General features: G+C 37.4%; 1 protein-coding gene across 2 annotated transcripts in view; it reads left to right on the forward strand.

The window, feature by feature from the left end:
* The window catches only part of ERC1 (ELKS/RAB6-interacting/CAST family member 1), a gene marked incomplete at its 5' end in the record, with an annotated part of 295,446 nt that overhangs the window by 89,011 nt on the left and 183,116 nt on the right, over window positions 1–23,319 (forward strand). For both annotated transcript variants that reach the window (XM_082013315.1, XM_082013316.1), the window contains 3 exons: window positions 13,505–13,642; window positions 15,396–15,536; window positions 16,658–16,798. In XM_082013315.1, the coding sequence (XP_081869441.1) occupies window positions 13,505–13,642; window positions 15,396–15,536; window positions 16,658–16,798 (420 nt within the window). The remainder of the gene's footprint in view (window positions 1–13,504; window positions 13,643–15,395; window positions 15,537–16,657; window positions 16,799–23,319) is intronic.

Raw genomic sequence — 23,319 nt, forward strand, 5'->3', positions numbered from 1 at the left:
GGAGGTTAGTTGTTTAATTTCCACATGGAAAATGAGGACACAACACAGAATTTCATGAATACTGTGAAAATAGGATCCTTACCCTTCCGTTTTGACTTTCCATTTTTCTGAGAATACATTGAGACTTTTTAGAGCAATTGCAGCTGAGCTGGGATGGCATGGTGTGTCTTTTTTTCTTCCATGAATGTACAGCTAATAAGACATTATTAGTGCAGGGGAATACCTCAGTTTCTGCATACCACTTTTCAATTCTTTACTAGTTTAGTTTCAAGGGTGACTGATTACCGTACAGATCTTCGTAAGATCTTAGAGTTTATTACAGCAACTTCAGGTTCAGTGCCAGCAAGATCCCTTCCCACTCAGGAGAGGCTTTAGCTCATGAGATTTATCTTTTGTGATTCTTTCTGAGCCATATAGTAACATACATTTTTCTGATTTGGAATATGGGTCCTAAAAGTTCCACAAGCTTAGCTTCACACTATTTTCAATGTCAGATAGTCCATAGTTTACAGTGGCTGGTAGAGGTCATAGTGTGTTCTCCAGGGACTGACTCAAGGAATATACTTTTGATCTTCTTGCCTAATCCAGATCAGTCATGGCAGATGCCTTGTAGCTTGAAGTGCACTCCAGCATTCTCATTGTAAGGGCTTTTGGTTTCCAGAGGAATACGCATTTCACGGCTCTCAGCTGGGTGCTGTTATGGCCCTCACCAGTGAGTTCATAGTAACAGGTATCTTGTTTAGGTTATAATAAACAGTACATGATCACTTGTATTAATTGGTGAAATTCCCTTTTGTCTGTTGAATACTTCATACTTAGTTATTGAAAGCAACAAATTGCCTCGTGGGCATTCTTGGCATTATAGTGAAGACTTTGAATTGCTTTCTGTCATTAAACCAGAAGTCAGAGCGTAGTACAGTTGTTCTGAGCACAGACTTCTACTGCTGAAGTACATTGTAAGATGTCTTTGCATTGAACATCAAAAGAGGAAGCATGAGACTTTCTATTCCTAAGGGTCTTTGTTTGGTGCATTTATAGTTTTATGGCAAATTGTCTTCACAGAATCATGGAATGATTGAGGTTGGAAGAGACCTCCGGAGGTCATCTTATCCAGCCTCCCTGCTCAAGTAGGGCTACTCAGAGTCAGTTGCCTAGGACCATGTCCAGACAGTTCTTGAATAGGGTTGCATAAGACTCACTTTTATTAAACTTCAGAGCAGTGAAATCTGTGAGTAAATTTGCTCATAGGTGCCTAACATGCACTTGAAGATTGTTTAGTAAATTATGTGGGACATCTGAACTCGTGGAGGAGGCATACGTTAAATTGGAAAAATTGATTTTACACAAAACAAATCTTATGCTATTGCAGTAATTTTTAGTGTACAGTTAGGGCTACCAATGCAGCAGCAATATTAGAGGAACCTACTGGATTAAAAATTAATTTTTATGCCTGCCTATATTATAAATTAGAATTTGTAAATGGAGAATATGCTGCTTTATTTTTATATAACCCCCTCTTTTGCTTGGAGCATTTTGTGATACCACAATACAAATAAAAACATCTGGATCATATGTAGCATATGTACCTATATTCCAAGATGCATGGTAATATTCTTTTAAAAAATCAAACATTGTTCTGATGTGTGCGAAAGATAGCAAGCCAATTTCTTACTTTGAGATCCAATAATGTAAGGAACATTCTTCAGTTTATATTGTTGTTATTAAAGAAGCTTGCCTGTTGCCTTTAGTAACTAAAGTACTTGATTTTTTTTTTTTTCTAAAGTAATGAATATCCACTCCTCCTTTTAGATAAGTAGGTTCAAATGAAGAAGGAAAACAGGACTGTGAGGTTAGCAGTGTTAGTTTTGTAGTTCAGCTATTGTAGCTGGCTAATGTACGGTTTTAAACTGATACATAGTGCTGTAATATTGTCATGTAAGATTGATAGCAATAGCAAAGTTACAAGAAAACTCCATTGGAGTTTCTGGTATTATCTGTGCCCTAGCATTACAGAAAACTGAAATCACAATTCAGCAAAACTGTCATATATGGAACGAACCTTTTTTTTTTTTTAGTATCCCTCAAAGAGGAGCAGTCATTTTAATATTACGTCCTTCTTGTGCCTTGAGATAACCTCTTGATTGGCAAGATGGAACATTACTCATAGGTAGTGGGACTGACAAATTCTGGTTTCTTGAAGGGATCTGGGAAAACAGCCAACTGTGGGGCCTCTTGGCTTCATTATAAATTAAATGTGTAGTTTTTCTGGCAAGATAAAGCTAATAAGCTTTGTTGGTGTATTCACTGTCATACTAGACAAATGCAAAGTTCCCTATGATTGTCCCTATGATTGAAGAGGGAGGAAAAGCAAGGGCGTATGCCATTTTTGAGGTTGCTTACATCAGTCTTCCTCATATGGCTTTTCATTGCTCCCTGGGTTGCAAGACTTCACAATTTCCAACGCTTTGGTCACCAGGCATCCAGGCGTTTTCTGCCCCTAGGGGATTGTCTGAGCTGTGTCTGGAACAGACATTAGTGATTGTGTTAGCCAACTTAGGGATCTTCACTAGAACAAGGAAGGAGTAATTTTGCAGTTTAAATCAATAATTTCCTGGATTCAAGAGTGAATTTTGTATCTACTAGGGTAGACAGTCTTCTAAGCTGACTCTCTGTGCAGTATTTATACAGTCATTAGGACTCTCATAATGCACAAGTATATGAATAGCTTTCAAGCCTGTGATTTCACTTACCCAAAGGACAAGAAAACTGGTCAGTATGGAGTAGTGTCAGCAGGAGAAATAAAGATCACCTTATCCCAGGATAGCGTGCATTTGATGATTAGGATGCTTCTCTGCATGATGAAGGGCTTACGTACCTTCCAGTAAAGATAAGTGGAGGATGGTTTTAAACACAGAACTTCTGGATAAAGAGGACCACTCTCCATCCCTTCCATCCTTTATTTTCAGTAGAGGTTGGAGTGTTGATTTGCCTAAAGCAGTCTGTGGTATAAAATGGGAAAGAATATAACCAAATGATGGTCCTAATTTAATAAATTGGTCGTTAAGTTCATAACTTTTTTTTGAGCAGGGGCCTTCAAAGAATTTTATTTGAGAGTTTGATGTTTTGTCACCTGTCACTGTGTTCTGAAGTAATTCTGTAAGAGCAGTGATAACTAAATACTGAAGAATACACACGCACAAACACACCCTTGTGTGTTTAGTATTTACAGTATGACTTCCTAATCCCTTCCTATTCATCACTCCATACCCTTTCTAGAAGAATAAAATGGGACAGTCACAGTTGACTAGGCATGTTTTACACTGGGATTAGATGCATCCCTCCTTTCCAGAGCTCTCCCCTCTGGTTTAGGGCAGTTTTACCTTTCAGTATTTCTTTTATCATCTTAATAAATCAGTGATTTGGTTAAAGTAATTCAGTGACTGAATCTAAATCTCATTTAAAATCTTTGTTCAAGTTGTTCAGCCTTCTGCTTGAGTGATCCTAAATGATAATGTAAATGGAATTTAGTTTGCTGTGAGGATTTCCTTTATAGTCAACATTAAACCCCATGTGCCCATCCTATCCATTGGTCTGCCTCAATGTTTGGTCTGTTCTGCTCCCTGATTTCCGTTCTTGGGTATCTCAGTGCTGTGATGAGTTAAGCCTTTCCTTTCTTCATGTCTTTTCTCATCACCCTTGTTTCTGTAATGATAGTGTGATATGTAGCATTGTACTGTGTATGTATCTAAGCAGGAATGTGTCAGTAATTATGGCATCCTTACTCTGTGTAGAACCAAAATCAAAATCTAAAGCAAGTCAGTAAAATAGCATCAGTAATCCTGAGTATATGAGATCAATTTGCCAAAGGTTTTTTTCACAATAATAAACAATGAAACACTGTACTTGGTTTATCCAAGTAGTTTAATTCATAATGTAGTAAGTTTTTCACTTGACACTTTTTTAATGTTGTATAACTTTGTGAAGCTTGAGCTGTTGTAAAAGCAATGTCACAACTCCTTAGTTTTTTTCTGCTTCTTACAAAACAGAATATCAGATCTAAGTTAACATTTACCGATGCCAATTTTTTCCCTTGTTTTATCAGCCGTTCACAATGAAGTAGTTTTGATTTTTCTTATTTTGAGCATTCAGGAATCTTCAATATGAAAATACTCCAAATTATAGTATTTCTTCTGTAATGAACTTTCCTAAATCGAATCTGTGCACATTTATTGTCAAAGTCTTTTCTGGGACTTGGAAAAGGAGTGAGCAGATGTCCCCAAAATAGTTGGGTTTCTTAATCTATTTATATTTGTTAAGTCTTAAGAGTAAAACTTTAGAAAGCATAGTCACAGAGATTGCTTCATAATGTCAGGACACAGCTGAAAGGAGAATTAGCATGATGTTATTCTGTATGATTAGGCCAGGATTTCAACAAAATGGATGTTATCCATAATTAGATTGTGAAATAAATTACCAGATGATTTCGATTATGGTTCTCATTATAAGTGACATTTTAACATGTATGAAATAAATGAGTAATGTATAAATGTAGTGTTTCATTGAAGAGGAGGAGCTGAGTCTAAATGAATTTATTTTGCTATTTATGATAGCAATGTTCTGTTTTTAATTACTTGGGTGAATGAAAGTATTGCTTTCAAGTTGGAACCAACAAATTGTTTTAACAAACAACCCAGGTTGATATCTTGTTGGTGGATAATTGATACACTCTCTTAGCTGATGAATGCCAGGAAAAACAAGGGGTCACCCAGTGAAGCTTTAAGATAAATCAGTGACAGAGATTTTTTTTATGGATTATGTAATATGGATTATGTCTACCTGGACTTTAGTAAAGCCTTTGACAGCATCTCCCACAGCATTCTCATGGAGAAACTGGCGACTCGTGGCTTAGACAGGTTTACTCTTCGCTGGGTGAGGAACTGGCTGGATGGCCGAGCCCAGAGAGTTGTGATGAACAGCATTAAATCCGGCTGGCGGCCGGTCACAAGTGGTGTTCCCCAGGGCTCGGTTCTGGGGCTGGTCTTGTTCAATATCTTTATTGATGATCTGGATGAGGGAATCGAGTGCTCCCTCAGTAAGTTTGCAGATGACACCAAGTTGGGTGGGAGTGTTGATCTGCTGGAGGGTAGGAGGGCTCTGCAGAGGGATCTGCACAGGCTGGATTGATGGGCAGAGGCCAACTGTATGAGGTTTAATAAGGCCAAGTGCAGGGTCCTGCACTTTGGCCACAACAACCCAATGCAACGCTACAGGTTTGGGGAGGAGTGGCTAGAGAGCAGCCCGGCAGAAAGGGACCTGGGGGTGCTGGTTGACAGCCGGCTGAACATGAGCCGGCAGTGTGCCCAGGTGGCCAAGAAGGCCAACAGCGTCCTGGCCTGTATCAGGAATAGTGTGGCCAGCAGGAGTAGGGAAGTGATCGTGCCCCTGTACTCGGCACTGGTGAGGCCGCACCTTGAATCCTGTGTTCAGTTTTGGGCCCCTCACTACAAGAAGGATGTTGAGGTGCTGGAGCGTGTCCAGAGAAGGGCAATGAAGCTGGTGAGGGGTCTGGAGCACAAGTCTTATGAGGAGCGGCTGAGGCAACTGGGGTTGTTTAGTCTGAAGAAGAGGAGGCTGAGGGGAGACCTTATCGCTCTCTACAACTACCTGAAAGGGCGTTGTGGCGACGAGGGTGTTGGTCTCTTCTCCCAAGTAACTAGTGATAGGACAAGAGGAAGTGGCCTCAAGTTGCGCCAGGGGAGGTTTAGATTGGATATTAGGAAAAATTTCTTCACTGAGAGAGTGGTCAGGCATTGGAACAGGCTGCCCAGGGAGGTGGTGGAGTCGCCCTCTCTGGAAGTGTTCAAAAAACGTGTGGATGTGGCGCTTCAGGACATGGTTTAGGGGACATGGTGGCGCTGGATTAATGGTTGGACTTGATGATCTTGAAGGTCCTTTCCAACCTAGTGATTCTGTGATTCTGTAATTAAACATACGTACTTAACCAGCTGGCTCATGTACTGCCAAAACAAATCTCTTATGAACAGCTTTTATACTTCTGTTATTTAATTTGCATATTACATAAGGTATTGTCCATTCATGTTAAAACCTGTATGCTTGGAGACATAACCAATATCAGTGGGTTAGAAAGAGTGCCACCCCCTGCTCCCCTCTTGTATTGGCCAGTGTCCATGATAGGATTTTAATATTCAGAGACTCTGTTTTTGACTAGGTTAGGCTATTGATATTATTGAACCTCCTCAGAATGAAGCAATTTCTTAATAAATTTAACTGTTTTACAGCTGTCTAAAGATGTGAGTCATTGCTAATGCGTAATTTTTTCTATGCAATTGCTTTGGAACTGAGACGGTGCTTAAGAACATATACATTGTCTCCCCTGAAAATGTGAATTTCAGGTCATTTACCAAATCAAAAAATCAGTCTTCAGTCTTGGGGCCCTAAATTCTTCTCCTCCTTCCACCCCCCCTGCCCCGACTTGAATTATGCTGGAGTTTCCTTAGAAGCTTGTAAAGAAATTACTCTAATACCAGTTTTCAGAAATGGGAAACTTTAGTGATAGGATTGTGTTAGAAAGTTTGAAGGAAATTGAAGCTATTTACTAGCAGGACAGAAGGATTGCAAACACAATAGTAATATTATGAGAACACAATTTGAAACATCTGGTTTAAAGACTGTTTGTTATAAGGAATACAACAGTACAGAAAAAATTCTTTACTATTTGGAAGATACTATAATTACAATTCGGTTTATGGTGACTGTTCTTGTTAGTTCTACTTTGCAGTGATATGTCAGCAAACTGGTGCTACCAGAGGACGATAAAGCATACAAAGGAAAGGAGGACAAAAGGAAACAAAGGGATGGAAATGTCCTTAGAGATTGTTTATGTAAACACAGCTGAACTATTTTTCTGGCTGATATAAATCTACTTGCAAAGCACCTTTGTGTGAAAAAGCAGGGGAAAGAGAATAGTCTGTTGGATCAGTGTGAATTGTTTGGTGCTCCTTCACCAACAGTACAAAATAATTAACTGTCTATACAAGCTAAGTAAATTTTTGTTGTAGCAGCACTTCTTCCTGCATACCATTATTTTCTCAAGTCAACCTTATTGCATAAGTCTGTGTGCAAAGTTAGGTCAAGAATAAAGCATAAATTGCATTAGGTGTCCTGCAATCCCTAGGTGGTTTTTTTAAGCTTTGTTTTTTGCCATGTGCAAGTTTCATCCTTTTGAAGCAGTAGCACCATGCCTGTTTGTGGTCCATACATTTATTTGACAATTGAGGTTTTATTTTAAGTAGAAATCACAAAAATAAATTATTTCTGCTTTCTAAGCTGCATAGCAACAAAATGCTTTATTTGTAAAACTAAACACTGTAGAACGTCATGCTAATGTCAAAGGACTTTTTGCACATTGGAGATTGTGAGAGTAAAAACGACAAAAAAGTTTTATCTCCTGAAAAAGCAAGCAACCTTTTTTTTAAATGGGAGCTATTGTGAATTTTAACTGGGCCTGAGTAGCAGTAAGTAAGTATGATTGTGTAGGATGTACCACTATGCTGGAGTTTCCCCATCTCAAATTCTCTTTTTGTCCAGTCCTTCTCCATGCTCTCCCCACCCCTGTTAGCCTGGTTCTCTTTCTTAAGCCAACTGTATGTTCCTCTGTAGCCCATGGCCACTGAAGGAGTCTCCTGGATCCTCCATACCTGTTCAAGGTGTCATAGGATCCCACTATGTCAGGTTCAGCAACATCAGGGCATTTCCAAAGTGCACAATGCTATTCCAATGTGATGTTGCAAAGACTGTTATGTTCCAGATAAGCCTTGAAGTAGATCAGCAGTAAAAAGAAGAAAACTTTCCTGGGAGGTAAAAGAAAAATTCATCCTATCTTCTTCACTGAGTAGCGAAATTAATGTAAACTGAAGAAATGTTTACCACTTAACTGAACAGTTCAGCATCTCTACACTGAGGTGTTAAGTGGGACTCCAGAGTTTAAAGTTCTTTAATAAGTGAGAGAGAGACCACCACTGGTATCTTGCGTTTCATAGTGTCTTTAATTTACTTTATGCTTAACAAACTTAATGAAATTAACTGATACGCTACTACTGGAAGATGATTTTTACTATAATGATTCAAGAACAATAATCTCTGAATATAACTTGACAATAGTTTAACCATATTTATATCAATTGGTTGGATCATAAAGTAAAAAAAGCATACTGAATGCAGCTGAACTTTGGAAGGAATTCTGACTTGTGTTTGCCCAAATGTTACTGAAAAAAGGGAAATTGCTTTGATGTATCCTGAACTTAAAAACAACTTAAAAATCTCTCCCTCACAATAGACATGGTATGCCTAAAGCTTCAGCATTCATTCAGCTTCAGCACATTGTTGTTAGTCTCGGGAATTTAATGTTTAAAATTAAAGCAAGAACGTTGCTTTCAGTCTAATTGATTCAATACAGTAATATGAATGATATTCACTCATGTAGCAGACCTTATTTCACTGGGGACTTTAAACACAACTTTATATTTGAGGTTCAAGTGGAGCCAACACACATACGAAAGATGAAATTTTGCTACCGTCCGTGCAGTGCTGAGCTATACAATCTCCCCCCATCCCACCCCCCCACTCTGGAATTTTTTAATGCAAAACTAAATGTAGATTTTTGCAATTCAGGCAGGTCTGTTGTGGTGGTACTTTTGCAAGAGCTGTGATAGGAAGACAGTTATAATGATGAAGTTTTCAGTGTGACATTTATAAAACTGGAGCTTAATCTTGTAAGACTGATCAGTAATATCTGCTTATAGGCTTTCATTATGGTCCCTAAAATACAACTTTCAGGAACACATTAATATTTACAAATCCAGTAGTATAGATTTCTTCAACAGTCCCTCAGGACTTGAGGTGACCTCTCATTAATACATTTTAGGAACAGAATTTCTTGAATTCAGATCCATCTCAATTTTCTGGAGTAAATGTCTTACCCGTTCTTCTGAAGCAACAAGTTTTTTGTCAGCTACAACGATGTGATCATGTCTATTGTAACTGTTATGTTCTCATCCTGATTTTGATGCAAGCCCACCTTTCTCAGCTTCTCAAATACTGTGGGTTTCTAGCAAAATCAAGTACGACTGCAAGCTATCAAATTTTTATCATGATATTAGTATTCTTACATTGAAAGGAGTGGCATGTCTCCAGCTAGACACAATTGTAGCTGTTCTATCATCACATACCTCCTTACTTGCCCACTCTCTCTTCCACAACAGCTTTTTTGTCCTCATGTTAATATTCCTGACACGGACAAAATCACCTCTGCCTGTAGTCGGTGAGAATCCATCATCTCCTTGTAGTCATTGATGCTGGAGCTGATGTGGCCGATAGTGCCTTTACAAAACCAAGGAAGAACTGTTTGTAAAGTTCACAGCTTATATGAAGTTTTTGTTTATTTGGATGCTATGCCACAGAAATAGAACAGAAAACATCTCAACCCACATGATTATTTAGATCCTTTTTACAGTACTGTTTCCACCAGATGAAAGCTAGGATCCAAAAAGTGGGAGGCTTAGCAGTACCCTGAGATATTCTTTTGTACATCTGCTCCTGTAATACAATCAAGGAATATTATCGAGTGTTAAATTGATTTTCTGCTGTATATTCAGAGGCTGTTATGATGAAGATGTCACGTTACCGATCAAAGCAATCTCTTTGCAGACCTGCACTGGGAAAGTCAAGGGCAGAGTATAACCAAAGGCATTTTCACCTGTTTATAGAAAAAAGTGCAGTGAAAGATTTGTCTGCAGCTAACTAATATAGCTAGTTACTATGTAATGGAGATGCACACAAACAATGGAATATGCAATGAACTTTCTCAAGTTGAAAAAGATTTTGCATTTAGAATATAAATTTTGCATTTTTAAGATTTCCAAACATTATTGGATCTTCATATTTCTAAGAGGATAGAACTAAGTTAGAGGGCTTTTACCACTTTGAATTTTTTTTTCTTTCACTACTTTATTCCTTTTACAAGTCAAAGAGAATAGCAAGAAGAAAATTCAAAGTGGGAAATGAAACATAAATGCAGTTAATTCTGTTACAACACAGATGATGAAAAAGTTATCATTGCAAAGTGTTGCTCTTTGATTAAAAACAAATATTTTGAAGGAGGAAAAAAGTTCTTTTCCAATAGCTGGGTGGGAGAGTGGCAGGGAAATTGAATGATCAGTTCACAAATCCACTTCATTTATTCTACTTTGGAAGTCACTGGTACAATAAAAAATGTTTTACAAGTGTTGAATTTCTACATACCCCAGAGTTGATGATGGTTCTACAGAAGGATTTCTTGGTTGAAGCATGATACGAAGGATCTGCTAGTAACCTCTAACTAGAGGAATTTGGGAATCTGGTGGCCTTGATGTGTATTAAACTCCGTGTGTATCATTTAAATCCTTGGGCTGTTTTTAATTTGCGTTTTCTTGGAGTTTTCAGTGAGATTGGTATTTGCACAAAGTAGAATGCTTCCTTGCCTTTGGAACAGAATGCCAGAGGAAACTTCTCTTGCCCTTGCTCCTGTGCTTCAGGGTGGAAGGCAAAATAATTAGTTCCATGCAACTAGGAATAAATCACCAAGGTTGAAACATGATAGTGCCTGACAACTGGTAACGTTGGAAAAAAAGATTTCGGTAAATCATTATTAATGGGGAAATTGGCATGCAGAGCAGATGATTCCACTGTATGTATTTGTACCTTTACAGTAAGCTTATTGTTGCTAAATTATCCATAGATTGCTGTCTTTACCCTGCAAAATAAGTATATATGGCAAGAATAAAGATTGTTCATAATCTACTAAGAGTATGTATTTTTTATTTTTTGTTTTTAGAAATTTTGTACAGTAATATATATTCCCTAGGTTTGTAGAACATTTCAGAGGACATTTATCATCTTCCAAATATTTGAAGACTAAACAGTGCTGGTTCAATCCTTGTCCTTTTAGGTTTTTGAGAGGGCTTGCAGATTCCATGGCAATTTATTTCATCGGTTTTTGGGGAAAAAGAAAGATCCTATTTTGGTTATCTATTTTATTTCTATACATTATTTAAGAACTAGTTCAGAATTACTTTTTTGGAGGGGTTGGGTAGGAAAAAAGGATGGTAAAACAAATATGACATATATTATGTATTCTTTTTGAAAAGGATTCTCAAACTACTTGCAAGACCCTAATAGCAAAATTCTGTATTAACTGTATGGACAAAATGTAGAGAATTCTTTCCTTTTTTCTTCAGATTGTATCATTTTGGAGAACCTATAGGTTAGCTATTATGTGTTACAGTAGTGCAGGTTTGGGAGAAAAATGGAATAAAGGCAATTATTGTTGATTGTGATTTCATAAATGAAATTTTGCATCTATTATTATACAAGCGTTTCAGTTTGGATATATCAATTGATCCAGTTCTAGTTTTCTGTAGTTTTAAGGGCATGTCCTTGTTGGGGACCATCAGTTAGCTGACCCTGCAAAAGGCACAGTTGTGAGTAGAGTGGTTTTTCAGGTAGTGCCTGGCTATTAGTGTGACAGAACATTTCAGTATACTTGCTTTTCCCTGGATGATAACGAAAACCAGCCTTCATTACTCCAGACTGAAAAGTATGCATGTAGACTGAAAGAATAGACAGATTTGTAATTTCTACACATTGCATTTCTATTTTTTATTTTTATTTTTTGGTATACAGGACGGTGCAGTTGCAATGGGAAGATGCAGCAATCATATACAGTACGGTCATACAGCCGTCATCTTACTGCGATCACAGTAAATAGTGTTATTGAAACATGAACATTCATGCTGTGCTTTGTGCAAATGCTTGTGCTGCCTTGGCAAGCGCCTTAATATAGGCTGAAGATGAATTATTTAGCTGTCTGTTGTGTGCGGTTTGCTCACAGCAGAAAGTCACCCTGCACTATCCCCTCTTCAGCCAGTTGGAGCCTTTGCGAGAGTTTCGCCTCCAGAAGTAAACACGAGTCTAAGAATAGCTCAGCCTTCTTTGTAGTATATTTTCACGGTCGGCTGTCTAAACAGCCAGCCTGTCTAGACAGCTGACGACACTGAAAGCTCATAAGGTCAAAAGCAGCCACGTAGGCTACTCTTGGGGATGTTACCTCCTCGGTAGCTGTACGGGTGGGCACCAGGAGAACTTTTCAGTACTAGGGTTCTTTCTGAAGCTCCATGGGCTACAAGTGTATGCTGATAAGGCATTAAATAATAGATATGTGTGTATAAAGGAGAATTTTTCAACTCTCACAGTCATTTCTGACTCACACGATATGTCACCTGTTATGGTTTTTTGGTGCTCTTTAAAGTTTGTTTTATACTGTCATTTGTGTTGTGCCTAAATTTAAATTTTAAGCATAACTTGGAGGCCTAATACTTTTTTCTAATAGAAACTAATAACAAAGATAAACCATAACCAATTTTGGTCCATTCCTTAAAAAAATAACAACAAAAAAACTTACATAGTTCTTCTGCTGTCAGTAATGTATAGGCTGTGTACAAATCTGGATCATAAGTTTACATGTGCTTGCATAAGAGAAAGAAAAAAAAATGCTGTGAAGAATCTTATGCCAGGACACTCCTTCCGTGGCCATGGGCTAGAAAGGATCATGAACAAGGGTTTCCCTGAATTAGATTATTCTTCCTGCTAGCTTCCACTTGTAACACATTGACCATTATTTGTGACTAGATATTCAGCCTCCTGCAAAATCTTTTACATTTGTCATTACAGATCTAGACCATTTTCTAAAACTATGTTCCAGATGTAATTTTAATAGAGATAGCATAGTAGTAGTGGATGTGTCTAAATAGCCATTTGCTCTGTAATCACAGCAGATCAGTTCTTCCAGAGCTGAAGAGTAAAACGCGGGGATAGTTGCTGTATTTCCACCAACCGGGGAAAACAAGTCTGATATATTTACTATCCAGGGAATGATGCTTTGTGTTAGTCCACCGTATAGCAAACAACATGTAAGATGAAAAAGCGACATGCCAGTACAGTGAAGAATGTGACAGTACCAAAGGAAATACTTAAGAAGTTGTAAAGAAGTATTATTTTCATTATCAAGTGCCTTTATTGGTTTATATATGCAGTAAAGTTTTTCTCAGCTTTTTTCCTTTCACATTGTTAATACATTGATCATCATTCAGTCACACAGTGCCCAGCATCCTTGGAAGTTAGGAATAATACCCTTTGTTTATGTTGTTCTTGTAAATATTATTTAGACTTTCTTGCTCTGAATTCCTGATTATTGGAAAGATTGCTGATTCCTTATTAATATTTGATGGTTTTCGTTCCATTGCTTGATGTTTTGATGTAGAATTATAGGAACTAGGCCTTTGTCTACTTCCTTTACTTTAAGAATATTTTTAAGAGTTTAATATACTCTTAAGATTAATTTGGATGGTTTTGCTTGCTATTTTCTTAAAATTTACTCCTCTTCTTTAAGATTGAAAATCTTCAAGAGCAGTTAAGAGACAAGGAGAAGCAAATGAGCAGCTTAAAAGACCGAGTGAAATCCTTGCAGGCTGATACCACAAATACTGACACTGCCTTGACCACGCTGGAAGAAGCACTGGCAGAAAAAGTGAGTATGGAAAGCTGAAGTCCCTCCTGCCTTCAGAAGGTCCTTGTACTAATAACTTCCCTAAAGTTGTCTTTTCCGTGTGTTTCCTGGACTCTGTGTACAAGACATTGAGTACAAGACTGAGCTGGCGTTGTTCAGCCTGGAGAAGAGAAGGGTCTGGGGAGACCTTATTGCAGCCTTCCAGTACTTAAAGGGGGCCTATAAGAAAGATGGGGACAGACTTTTTAGCAGGGCCTGTAGCAACAGGACAAGGGGTAATGGTTTTAAACTAAAAAAGGGTAGGTCTAGACTAGACATAAGGAAGGAATTTTTCACAACGAGGGTGGTGAAACACTGGAAGAGGTTGCCCAGAGGGGTGGTAGATGCCCCATCCCTGGAAACATTCAAGGTCAGGTTGGATGGGGCTCTGAGCAACCTGATCCAGTTGAAGGGGAGGTTGGACTAGATGACCTTTAAAGGTCGCTCCTAAGGGGACCTGATAGACCCAGACTATTCGGTGATTCTAAGCCATCTCTAATGCAATGCCGCAGTGACATCCCTTGTCTCTGACAGCTGAGGAGGGATCAGGAGTGCGATGCTGCCGAGATGTGTCCCTCACTAGAGGGCACTGCAGGATCTGCGGAGTGGCAGCCGGGGTTAGATACTGGCAGATACAACCAGCCCAGGGTACACCCTGTGTACGACCAGGAGGGCATGAGGGTACAGCTGAGCCACAAGCTATTGCTCTGGTCATTAGCTGCTTACCAGCATTTTGTGTGAAAGAAATTGGTGTTCTCGCAATGTTGTCTCTTTACATGGTGCATCTTCGGTACAATTGTGGGATGCCTTACATTTCAGCTGTGGGTTCTTCTGCTTTTTTCCTTTTCTTTTTGTTTTTAAAGTCTGGCTAATATCTCATTTCATTTTATCTTCTCTGGTCAGATATTTTAATAAGAAATCATTTTTAAAGTTTTGCTGCATCAAATTGAGTTTTAGTTACCAATATTGAATTAAAATGAATAGTTATCCTGATGTAGCTCTATTTCAGTCTCACTTTATTTGCAGCTTTATTGTTCTCATTGTATTTTTTTTATGCTTGCCCAATTCTCAGGAGATAGTGGACTGAGGGAACAGCCTTGTCTATTCTCTTTTGGTGGGGCAGTTTTTTGGAATTACTGTTGGGTTTTTTTTTTTGATTCCTGGAGAACGAGGGTTACAGCTCCTTTAGTCTGTCAGATTCTATAAATATAAAGTTATGGTAAAGCATCCTCTGAGGTTGGGGAATTCACTTGCATCCCTTCAGCTTCCAAGATAACCAAAGTTCCATTGATAGCTGATGTATAGAAAAATTGTTTTGTTGCCTTTTCTTACTGCACATTGATCCTGGTGTCACATATGTGCTACACCCCTTCCTCTCTGAAGGGAACTTAACTGTACATTTCGAAAAAATAAGATTTAAATAAGTAAGGAAGCAATATGTAATGTGTCCTGATCTTGGTTAATTTTGATTATCAGAACCAGATAAATTGTGTTGCATTGTAAAAGTACTGCGAACTTTCAGAGATACAGAAAGCCTAGTGCTTTTTAGCAGTGAATCCATAGATTTCTCAAGTTTCCTGCCTCTTGAGGATCTGTTTTACAACCGTAAAGAAAAGAAATGGCAATATCCTACACTCCTCCTCGTCTACAGTATTTAAGAAGCGTTGTGGTAAGAAATCGCAGAAGTTGAGCTGAGTAAGAGGGATCTTCTTCACAGAATGCTTTCTTTTGTCAGGAAAGGACCATTGAGCGCCTAAAGGAGCAACGTGACAGAGATGAACGAGAAAAACAGGAAGAGATCGACAACTACAAAAAAGACATTAAGGACCTGAAAGAGAAAGTCGGCATTCTACAAGGAGATCTCACAGAGAAAGAGGTTGACCAGCAGAATGAATCTGTTGTATTAGAATTTTTTGTTGTAGATGTATGTGTTATATTTTAGATGAAGAAAACTGTTCCATTATAGTAATGGCCCTTCAGCAAGTTAATCCAATAAAATAGATTGATTGAGAATTTTTCAAAGCATAAATATTTCAGAACCACCTTTTCATGGATAGCACACAGTCCCTTATTTGCAGCAGTTGTTTGTATCAGTAGTGAATGACCAATGGTCAATGATACCATTTACTGGAACCATGCTTATGGACAGCTGAAGGCAGAGAACAAGCTTGATCCTGTCTAAATATAGGGAGGAAAGGACAGAGGTTGATCAAAGCTGTGTGTGCCAAAAGCATGCAGATAATGTTTATTCCTTTATGCAAACAATACAGCTAGTTCTTTTGACTCTGAAGAGACTTTTCTTGATAATTGAGTTGGTTGTTGGTAATGAGCCATTTGGCTAGACAAATTAACCTAATTATAATAGAGAGATATAAACAAATTCTCTGTTTCTCTCTTGGAAATGTAACATTCAAGTCTACTTACAATCTTTTTTCAAAACCAAATCAAAGTAAAACAATATGAAAAATATGTATTCAGAAAGTGCTAAGATTTTGTCTACAGGGAAGTCAACATTTGACAGGAAAAATACCAACCCAATAGTGGTTCTGAAAACAAATTGTTGAGATGTCTTTTGAAGATAGGTGGCATGAATCAGTTTCACCCAGTAACAGCTGTATACAGAAAACCTTTGAACACTCTCAGCTTTAGATACCATGGCCTAATCTGTTAACCACATATGATTTTAAAACATGATTTTAAGACCAATTTTTCTTGAACATGACTGTCACTGAAGCACTACTTCCAGTTTACAGAATCTTCCATCTTTAAAAATGATTTTAAAATTAATTTAGACAAGGTTTTATTTTGGTCCTGAAAACCTCAATTAAATCAAGCTGTCTTAATCAGTGACATGAACATCCGGACAAAATATGTTGTTCTAAGTTGTGTCTTGAACATAGTGTGAAGGGATAGGAAGGAAATAAAGACAAAAGAAGAAACTAACTATTGCACATAAAGAGTATTTACTTGATGGTTATTTTACATCTTTTATTTTAGTCATCCTTACTGGATCTGAAGGAACATGCTTCATCCTTAGCTTCATCAGGACTGAAGAAAGATTCAAGACTCAAGACGCTGGAAATTGCCTTGGAACAGAAAAAGGAAGAATGTTTGAAGATGGAAACTCAGTTGAAGAAGGTAATCTTACTTCGTAGTTATATATGTGATGTAAACATTCATCATTAGAAAATGGGCCATGTCTACACAGAAAACTTTGGGTCTTAATTTTGAATTGTGTGAATTGCTTTTCAATAAGTACTGTGAAATTGTGTCCATGCAAACCATCTTACAAGCTAAGCCCATCAGAAAGTAACTTTCAGACACTGCTGCTAATTTTGGACTTCATTTACATGCAAGAACGGTGGTGTTGACCTTTTTTTTAACAGGTTCTACGAGTGAAAGATTTAGTCTGCTTCAGTACAATTTGTAGCAGTAATTGTGCCATTAAACTGGTGTAACAGCTAAAAATTTAACAGCTAAACATTTCACATATCAAGTATCAATGCATGTAGGTGTCAATGCAATAAATTCACATGCATGATTCGCCTGGCCCGTAGCAATGCATAAAAGCAAATGAAAAGAATATATCATTGGTGAAGTGTGTGATCTTTTGTTTTAATCTCATTGCTAGTCACAGCTGATACATTGGTAAGAGTTTGTTGTTCAGAAGAGTAATACTCTACTACAAGCAAGCTAATTAATTTGGATGGAATCTTTGGGTTATACTTTCATTGCAAGCCTCCTTTATTTTAGTTGTGGGTAGCATAAATACTACACTGTTTAGAGGAATGTTGATTTGATTTTGACTTTTTGGTTTTAAAAGAGCAGATGATGAAGCAGCACAAAACATACTAACCAAAATAGTGATAACACTTCTATTTATAAAATCAGAAGAAGACAAAAGGCAACACAATTTTTAAAAGAAAATTAAGTCTTGGATTGCGGAGTGCTAACTAGTTCTTTACATCTACCCAGGAAAAGGAGGAGTGCCCATGCTGTAGTTTGGAACTCTGTCCTGGTTCCTCTAATGAACATGAGATCAAATTTTGAGTCATCAGTTAAGACTTGTTTAGGATTTCTGTTGTGTGGGTGCAAGGTGAGTGTTAATGCACCTGAGAATTCTGTGTAACTGAAACTCCATATACACATATCTAGACCCCTGTTTGCCCTTCTTTTTAATTCTATTACATAAAATAAACAGTTCTGTTGTTCAGCACCAACGGAGTGCAATAGCAAGAAAAGGTAGTTGTGCACGTTTAGTCAGACTCACAGGCTGTTTTCAGTGTACCATACAGTGGATGAGTATTTCAGAAGTCTTTAAGGACCCTTTCACTTCAATTCTCTGTCATGAATTGCAGTTTCACCCTTTGTCAGTGTGTTACTGATAATGAGATGAGGAATATATTGTAGCTAAGATTTGCTAGAGGTTGTTATAGCAATTGGATGACAGTATTAATTTGTAGGTAGACAGCTGCAGTGGAGAACGTTGTGACAATTACTTTGAAAAAAAAAAAAGGTACTAACTGGGAGGACACATAACAAATAGTTAGGTTATGAAAAAGCGGTGTGGAAATTCAGTTATTTAGGGAATGTGTCTGTATATTTAGAATATGTAAATCTACTGCTTTTCACTGCTTTCCTGAGATTGCTTTCCTCACTATAAGCAGTGAGTATATCAGTAGTATAAGCGGGCGTGGAGGTCGACCAAATCTGGTGAAGCGCTGCTAACTAAAAGGTGAACATGCAGTTAATTTGCACTGTGATGACAGCTCTGTGTTATAATTCCTTTAGGCTTACCTCTGCTCATTCCATTTGAGAGAGGATTGTACTTAATAGCTGGCATCCAGGAACATTACATAAGGAGACTGAGCCAGTTCATAACACCATATATTTTTATAATCTGATCTCTTTTTTTTTTCAGGAAGTAGTTAAGAGGGTGAATTATTCTCCTGTGATCCATTTCCTGAGGGTTAAAATGGGAAAATGGCTCAAGTGTGAAGAGATTATTAACTATACGGAATAGCTATGGGACAAATAACTGTATTCTTAATTTGAATCTGAGAAAAATAATGAATATAAATTCATTGTATTGTAAACACAAATAGATTTGCATCTTCCCATCCAAAGAAGCTACCTAACCTCATCCAGTCAGGGTGATTTCAGTTCTACAAGCAAAGAAAATTGATAGCCTACCATTACCTATGTGCAGTATAAAGACCTTCCATAATACTGTGGATATCTGCTCCACTGCTTCAGGCATTATTGCTTACTAAGGCATTTGGACAATTGTTTCCTGTGCAGACACCCTAAAGTACTCTCTCAAACCCTACTGAGACAAAACCATCAATACTTTGTTCCTTTTCTAAATACTGTGTCATGTTGGGCTACTGCATTCTTCTCATTCAAGGGAAAATTCAAATTCACTTGAAAGATTTTTTTGGGTGATAAGTAGTCAATCCACAGTAGCTTTTTATAAAGGAATTGAAGCTCTAGGAGCCAGGTAAGCTTCAATGTAATTACCTGTGCATTTGCTTTCCTTAAGCTGTACAAAAGAGCCCACTTCTACCACAGATCCTCCCTGCTTTCTAGAACTAAGTCATGGTTACTCTTATTTACTCAAGAAAATATTGTTAGCAGCTATTTGAATATGTTTTATACTTATGAGTAAGTTTAGATATTTCCTTAATAACCCTTTTTCCAGCTGTTTTTAATGTGCCAATTTTTTTTGTTGCTTGCAGAAAAGTAGAAAAATGTATTTTTTAAAAGGCTTTCTCTCTTTAAATGCATTATAGACATTTTCAAGGTGGATTAGTTCCTTGTCATCCTTGAAACAATTATGATAGGTAATCCAGCTCCAACTTAAAGCTTCTAAAAACTCAGTTTTACACATCTGCATTGTTAACCATTGCAAATAACTGTCACAATTAACCTTAAAACTAATGGCTACATAAGAACATTCAGTTTAAAACCAAAATAGAGATTTATTGTGTTGAGTTTTATTACATTATCTTGGTGCTGTTTTGCATAAGACACATGCAGGAAGGACCCTCTTGTGTAGCTCTTCAGAGCAAATGGCAAAAATCTTTTCCTCTTAGGTTGTTTCCCTTACAGTTTGAACAGAGGTGTGTCTAACATCAATCTTGTTTCCCTTGCCTCTTATTTCCACTGAACAGTGTGAGTACTTTCAGTTAAATCTATTAGCCTTAGAAGTTAGGAAGCTGACAGAAGAGACTGAATTGGACTACTGTTAAGCCATTAGATAAAAAAGATTTGGGCAGTCCTTGGAAAAAAACTCTTGCTAGTCTCTAAACAGTGAGCCTTTGAGAAATCATGAACAGTGCAAGCTATCACTTTTTCTGTAAAAGGTATTTAACTTTACACTAAAATGAAATATTATGAACCAAGTGGAGTGCAGGGGTGCTGAAAAGTTGCAGATACTATTTTTCTTTCCATGTAAGCGGTCTCCGTTGTCTGACTAGGTGTCCAATTCTCATTGTTACTATTCCTCGTCTTACTAATGACTGTTTTGTATTGATCCATGCCTTAGTAAATAGAACTGCAGTGTTTTTCACGTTCAGGATTGGGTTTTTCTAATAATGATACTATGGTTATGCAAATCTGTGCGGTTAATGTTCTAATTATGCTACTGTCATTGCTTCTGCGCTTGGTTGTCAGCCTGCTGCCAGCAGGGATACTATGGGAGATTCTGAATGCTGAAAGGAAGCCATAAATCCCTGTTGAGTTTACATGGCCTAGTGTTCTGCCTTAAATAGTCTCCGTTTTTGCTGAGATGGAATCATTAGAGAGAAATCACACACAGGGGATTCTCTCCCTGTTTTTCTGTGAAGTGGTTTTTGCTGTGTGGGTTTTTTTTTTTTCCTTAGGAAACTGTTTTTTCAAACTTCTCTTTTAATGTAATAGCTTTATAGTGAAAAAGTCTCCTTCTGGTTGTTTTTCTTCACAATACTCTTTTCCTAGCGTTTTCTGTCTTGTCTTTCCCAGCCGATATGCTTTGTTTCATTTTGTTTTTCTAATCTGGGAGAGACCAACTAATTCTAGAATATGTTCCAGCAAAGATGAGCGGATTTTTGTCTGTCTTCATTTCTGGGGGATAGTTTTTCTCCCTATAGATATTTTCCTTATTTGAAAGGGATCAAGGTTGGAGAAAAGAAAGAATCCAAACGCATATGTTAACAAACTTCCCTTTGGTGCAGTTCTAGGAACTTTTCATCAGAGCATGTTAGCAGTGATTCCCTGCCAGGAAAATACCTCTAGATTCAACAGGCTCACTCAGAGGATGTTTTTTTTGTTTTTTTTTTTTCTCCTGTGGTGTCCTTCCTTCAAGTTCGGGAGGATAGTATCTTTCAAAAGACAGGAAAAAATGACTGAATGAAGTGTTGACCCAAATTCTGTGTTTCTCAAGATTTAGCTTGGTTAGTCTAATACAGACTCTTGTGTGCTTTTTTTTTTTTTGAACATGGATTTCCTGCCACAACTAAAAATATTACTGATAATATTGGTAGATGAGAAAAAAATACTGGTTTTTGTCCTCAGATGATGATTTATTTTTTCAAAGCAGGGATGATAAATTATGTATTCAGCGTAGCAATCTAGAAAGAAAAAGGCTACCAGGGAAATCAGGATGTCTTGATAAAATAAAAGTAAAACGCCTGCAATTGTGTTCAGCATTCAGATAGTGTCAGTTACTGCATTAGTTTTCTAAACCATTTAGCTGTCTTGTAATTGATATAAGTGAAGCACTAGAAATTCAAGTCCTGCTCAACCTGTAAAACTGTCACTTGTAAACCCACATGCAGGACTACATTAAGTGTTTGAGGACTAGACAGAGATGTTAAACTGATAAATCAAGATCAAGTTTGGAACTTGCACAGGGGTAACTCTCTGTGTTTCTCATGTTTCAAAAGCTGGTTAGTAATGCATGCTAATACCACAAATTAAGATTCTGTCATCTTAGCAAATTAGTGTTGCAGCTATTGCTTTAAATTCTTTTCTTGTTGCATCTTTTCTTTTTCTCTCTCACACTATTCCTATCCAAATTTTCCCCATCTTTTCCTATCTTCTTTCTCCCTTTAGCATCCTGAAGTTTTATTGAGTCATCCATCCAAGTCAGTAAGTTCCGTGGCAAACTGAGAGGCTATTGCCAACCCCATTTAATTTTCTGTGTTGCATGTGTATTCACCCGTGCTTTTGTATTTGGGCCAACACAGAGTGTATTGGTGAATTACTTGAGTAGTGGGTATAGATGGTATGGATACAAACAAAACGCTATGGTATGTCTGACCAGTCATGCTCGAAAAAGCCTTCTAAGATGCTTTTACTTTTTGGCTGTATTGGTCTAACTTCATTTTTGTTTGGACAGCTTAATATTGTGCCAATGTTTTTGTTTCCATTTGCTGCAGTTGCTTGCAGTGTCCTGTAGCTTTTCTTCCACCTCCATTGTCCATGCATTTTCAGAGCAAGAATGTAGAATTTCCGTGCAAATCAAGCTTCTTGCGTGAAAGTATTCTGTAACACCATGTACAGCAGCACACTAGAAATAATAATTAAGTTACGGCAAGTAAAAGATTGCTTAAAGACTTGTGTAACCATTAAGCTCACTGGTACTATGTCAGTTTAATTTTGGATCCTATTACCAGCCTTCTGTTTGATGTCAAAGAGCACTCCTTTCAAGGAGTGTTTGTATAATAATATCTTGACACCGTAAATTACGTAATCCAAGGTGTTTTTCATCAGAGATTTCTTTTGTGACTGTACACATAAAAAATCGTTCTACAAAACTTTCACAAGGCTCGTATCTGTGATACTCTTGATCATGTTCAGAATAAATGTAGCTGTCTATCCTGACAATCATTGTCTGATGGTCAGAGAATTCTTGGTGCTTTTATAGTTCAGTTTTTGTGACATCCTGTGTTAAAAATTGTTTTAGTAGAGTGGATAATAAAATGCATTTATGGGACTAGATTTGAGAAAAGAGTCGTATGTGCAATAGGCAAAAGTATTTTGTTTCTGACTATCAAAATAACAATGAATAGTCAACTAGGGCACGAAAACCCCTACAGTGCATTTTGAGTTTTTTATTATATGTAAAACCAGACATTAATAAATATTCCAAGGTATTTGGTGCACAAAGATTAGAAAAAACGAATATCATGATATAATATTAGTTGATGTGGCATTTGAAGGATTTCATTATTTAGTATTTCATGACAGAATATTTTTTCCCCAGAGGTATTGTGTGTTCCGGTATGAAAAGCCGACTCAAGATTTTTCTGGTAAATTGATACATTCCTCCCCTTTAAAATCATTTGCCAGCCTCCTATCCTGTAGACGACACTGGTACAGACTGTTATCAAAATTGTTTAATGCATCCTATTAAATAGATTCTTTTATCAATTGTTTAAGGTTTTGCAAAACCTCTTAAATCTTTTAGCTGAAGTTTTTACATTGTTTAATTCAGTCTGAGATTTTGTTTGGTTTTGTGTCTTTTTGAAAGAAACTCTCAGCCATAACAGCTCACTGTTTTCAAGAACAAAATACAGAAATGTGTTGGGTTTAATTGCTTTTTAACACTAGCAATTTTTTATTAAAAGAATTGGTCCTTGTAACAGGTACTTTTGTTTATATCTAAATCCCCTGTT

The sequence above is a fragment of the Phaethon aethereus genome (genome assembly GCF_964289735.1).
Source record: "Phaethon aethereus genome assembly, chromosome: 1".
NCBI lineage: Eukaryota > Metazoa > Chordata > Aves > Phaethontiformes > Phaethontidae > Phaethon > Phaethon aethereus.